We start from the raw sequence: 4543 nt of genomic DNA on the forward strand, positions 1-4543 counted from the left end.
CTAGCAATATGTAGGATGGAAAAATATTAGGAATAAGGTAAAATAAAATACTCCTAAAGAAGAAGCACACAAATATATATAAAAAGAAGCAAATAACAAAGAAAAATACGCTCAAAGATTTCAGACCAAGTATGACATATTGGAGACCATACTTCTCGACAGTTCAAGGTTCTGGATAGAATACATTAAATGTTTTTCTATAAATTCTTCCAGAACAAAGAAACGGTTACTAAAGACCATTATGTATTAATGTTATTAATGTTAACATTTCAAAGATGGTTCTGGAAACTGTAAAGAGAAATTCTTTTTATGGTCAACTTTCAATTACAAGTCAACTTTTATTTTATTGTTTATTAGAATTTTGTACTCAATCATTTTTTTCATATTTTTGTTTTATTGTTTGTGATTCATCAAGGGTACAAAAAAGATTACACTGATTATAAAGTTCCACTTATAATTGTGTCTCGCCCTCAAGAGCTGTGCCATACACTGTGACCCTTACCCCCATACAGGAGGTTTACATAACATTTGCAAGAGTTTAAATAGATTAAGTAATAAAACCTAATCTTAAGAGTTTGCTTTGAAGAATTTGGGGGGAACATACTCAAATTCAGTTATTCAGCTCCTTAAAAAAAGGCATTGTCTATAAGCTTTATCAGACCTATTTTACCCATTTTTAAGTACATGATTTCTGATCAATTTCTGAATTATACTCATAATGTAGTAACTCTAAATCAGAGTGGCTTTTTCTTTCCTTGTCAGTTTTGAATACATTGTTTTTCTTTTATCAACACAAAGAATTGAAATTAAAAAATTTCATTTAGCTGAAAGTTGATGAGTTTATTTCCTAATAATATTAACTAAAAAATTTAAGACCTTGGGCGGCGCCTGTGGCTCAGCGAGTAGGGCGCCGGCCCCACATGCCGAGGGTGGCGGGTTCAAACCCAGCCCCGGTCAAACTGCAACAACAAAAAAAAATAGCCGGGCGTCGTGGCGGGAGCCTGTAGTCCCAGCTACTAGGGAGGCTGAGGCAAGAGAATCGCGGAAGCCCAGGAGTTAGAGGTTGCTGTGAGCCGTGTGACGCCACGGCACTCTACCCGAGGGCGGTACAGTGAGACTCTGTCTCTACAAAAAAAAAAAAAAAATTAAGACCTTTTTTCAATTTTCATATATACTGTAATCCATTTTTTTCTTAAAATGCAAAGATTTTTTTTTTTTTTTTTTTTTTGGCCGGGGCTGGGTTTGAACCCACCACCTCCGGCATATGGGACCAGCGCCCTACTCCTTGAGCCACAGGCGCCACCCAAATTACAAAGATTTTAAATGGATCTGGAATGATAAATAAGACTTCACCTCCTATGAGGTATCTTTATTTGTTCCCTTTTAAAACTAACATAAGTTTTAGGTTGACTATGAATAGATAAATAAAGTCTTATTACTGATTTTATTTTGTTTTGTTTTGTTATGTTTTGGGGATGAAGTCTCACTCTGTTGCCCTGGGTAGAGTGTAGAGTGCATGACATCATAGCTCACGGCAACCTCCAACTCTTGGGCTCAAGTGATACTCTTGCCTCAACTGCCTGAGTAGCTGGGACTACAGGTGCCCAGAACAATGCGTGGCTATTTTTAGGGATCTTGCTCTTGCTCAGGCTGGTCTTGCACTCCCGAGCTCAAGCAATCCACTGCCTCTGACTCCGAGAGCTCTAGGATAACAGACATGAGGCACTATGTTTGGCCAACTCATCCTCCACTAAAATAGAAAAAAAAAAGAAAAGAAAAAGAAAGCTTTAAAAAATTTTGGTTAAATAAAATAAAAGCAGAAACCTGATAACTGATTTATTTACTTATTTGCTTGCTTCCTTCAGACACAGCCTGAATGCAGTATGTTGTATGGTCATGCCTAGGGCTCTATTGCTAAATAACAACACTGTAACATATGGTATATTCTATTTTATGAAGCAAAAGTTTCACAGGGTCTATGGGTCAAAACACTTCCTCAGTATTCTCACCAGGCAAAGGAAGCCCAAAACTTTAAGAGATCTTTACAGCATCTAGAGTACCCTCTAGACTCAAGTACTGGCATGCTAACAGGAAGGATGTTAAGGTCTCTTCCTGTGAACATGCTAGTGCTTGATGAGGAAAGACTGGTTAATTCTGTCCGTGCTGCTCCCCGACTCATGGATAGTCAGCTCTGCAACTCATTTAACCCCTAGGCTTCTTCCTCATTTAGAAGTGATCATATTACCGGTGACCCCCTTTAATTTTCTTGCATAACAATGTGGTCCATTTGTAAGTAAACTTTTGAATCCTAATAAACATCTCATTGTCGCTTGGAATTTATGTTGCATTTAATTCTTATTATTTTTTCTTCTGTTCGCAGTTTTTTTTGTCTCATGCCTACCCAAATATTCACGAATACAATGTTTTGCTTTTTATTTCATTTTTCCTGGAATCCATTCCTATAATCCATATAATACGAATATTATTACATTTTTATTATTAATTATAGCATCTATGAGAGATGCACACAGGGTCATGCTATGGTTTGTTTTAATGATTTTTCTATATGGACTGGGAATAATTCAGAACTTTTTGTGAAACATCTCTAATTCTAGCGGGACTTCGGGTGGCGGAGGCAGCACAGAAGAAGCATTTATGACCTTCTACAGTGAGGTGAAACAAATAGAGAAGAGAGATTCTGTTCTAACATCCAAAAATCAAATTGAAAGATTGACCCGTCCTGGTTCCTCTTACTTCAATTTGAACCCATTTGAGGTTCTTCAGATAGATCCTGAAGTCACAGATGAAGAAATAAAAAAGAGGTTTCGGCAGTTATCCATACTGGTGCATCCTGACAAGAATCAAGATGATGCTGACAGAGCACAAAAGGCTTTTGAAGCTGTGGACAAAGCTTACAAGTTGCTACTGGATCAGGAACAAAAGAAGAGGGCCCTGGATGTAATTCAGGCAGGAAAAGAATACGTGGAACACACTGTGAAAGAGCGAAAAAAACAATTAAAGAAGGAAGGAAAACCTACAATTGTAGAGGAGGATGATCCTGAGTTGTTCAAACAAGCAGTATATAAACAGACCATGAAACTCTTTGCTGAGCTGGAAATTAAAAGGAAAGAGAGAGAAGCCAAAGAGATGCATGAAAGGAAACGACAAAGGGAAGAAGAGATTGAAGCTCAAGAAAAAGCCAAACGAGAAAGAGAGTGGCAGAAAAACTTTGAGGAAAGTCGAGATGGTCGTGTGGACAGCTGGAGAAACTTTCAAGCAAATACAAAGGGAAAGAAAGAGAAGAAAAATCGGACCTTCCTGAGACCACTGAACGTAAAAATGGAGCAGCGTGAGTGACCATCTAGGGTCACAGCCACAGAATCTTCCCCAGCTGTCTCCCTGCTTTGAAGGACTCATTCTTTCCTCCCACTTCTACCCCAACATAGAGTAGTATTTGCTTTTTAGTCCATTTTGTTTTCAATCCAATTTAATATTGATCAGAGTAATTCTTTTGTACATTGAAATGAGGGGCTTGGTTAAAAAAAGACCTTTCCCTCCGCCCTGCCCTTAGAACAACCAGATTGGAAGGTACCACCATGGGTGCTGCCTTCTCTTCCCACAGCCAGTAACTTAATGTTTTGTACTTCACTGAATTGTGATGGTTAGAAACTTCGCATATAATTTGTAGAAATCATCCAGTTAAACAAATTGCTTAAAATGGTGTTGTGTGACTTCAGAGTCAAGCCTGAGCCAGCTAAGCGATTCCCTTCAGCTCAGTTGCTTGCTTCTGGGTGCCATTCTTGAAAGCTCCAAATCAGGCAGGGAAGGAGCGTGGGCACACAGCAGTCACTTGATGCCCCGGTGTCCTGATGTTTGGTGTGTACCCTCCTGTCTGGCTGACCAATCAGCGTGGCCCTGAGCCACCTAAACCTATTCACTTTCCAAAGAACTAGCCATCCTCCATTCAATACCATGGTGTCCTATTCTGTCTGCATTCATTAGTGGTAATATTCTTTATGTATAATAAATTTTTATACCCCCCCCAAAAAAAATCTCTAATTCTGTGATACATTGAATATTTATCTTTACACAAAGAAAGGCAATTTAATATCGTATCTCAGAGAATTTTGGCTACAACTTAACATCATTCTGGTCAACAAATGAGTATCTCCACTTACGTTTTGTCTTTGTCATAAGGGAAAACTTTAAAGGAATAATATTTAAACTCATAAAAATTAATCCAGTTGTTGTAGAAATTATGTGAGCATGCTACCCTCAAATGCCTATTTTCACCATTCAGTATGCGTTTATCAGTTAGACACTGATTTTAGTAGCTACTAAACATCTTTCTTCTAAGAAAATCAGCTTTCATTTGTAATACAATCATGTGAATTTTATATGTAGTAGTTTCTGATATGTTTTGAATGAAAGCAAATTACTCGCTCTAGAACACAAGAAAGTTTTCCTTTTATTCTTTTTTTCCTTAGCCTTTTCAATATTTTATTTATCATATTAGCTTGTGTACTAAGGCTTAGTACATACA

At 37.7% G+C, this 4543-nt stretch overlaps 1 protein-coding gene across 1 annotated transcript; it reads left to right on the forward strand.

Annotated features, from left to right (window-relative positions):
• The first annotated feature begins 2615 nt into the window (after positions 1–2615).
• On the forward strand, positions 2616–3718 carry LOC128574093 (dnaJ homolog subfamily C member 8-like). The gene has a single exon (XM_053574755.1). It carries the CDS (start codon positions 2656–2658, stop codon positions 3355–3357), a length of 702 nt encoding a protein of 233 aa, XP_053430730.1. The 5' UTR covers positions 2616–2655; the 3' UTR covers positions 3358–3718.
• The last annotated feature ends 825 nt before the right edge of the window (positions 3719–4543 follow it).

The sequence above is a fragment of the Nycticebus coucang genome, chromosome 21, assembly GCF_027406575.1.
Source record: "Nycticebus coucang isolate mNycCou1 chromosome 21, mNycCou1.pri, whole genome shotgun sequence".
Lineage (NCBI taxonomy): Eukaryota > Metazoa > Chordata > Mammalia > Primates > Lorisidae > Nycticebus > Nycticebus coucang.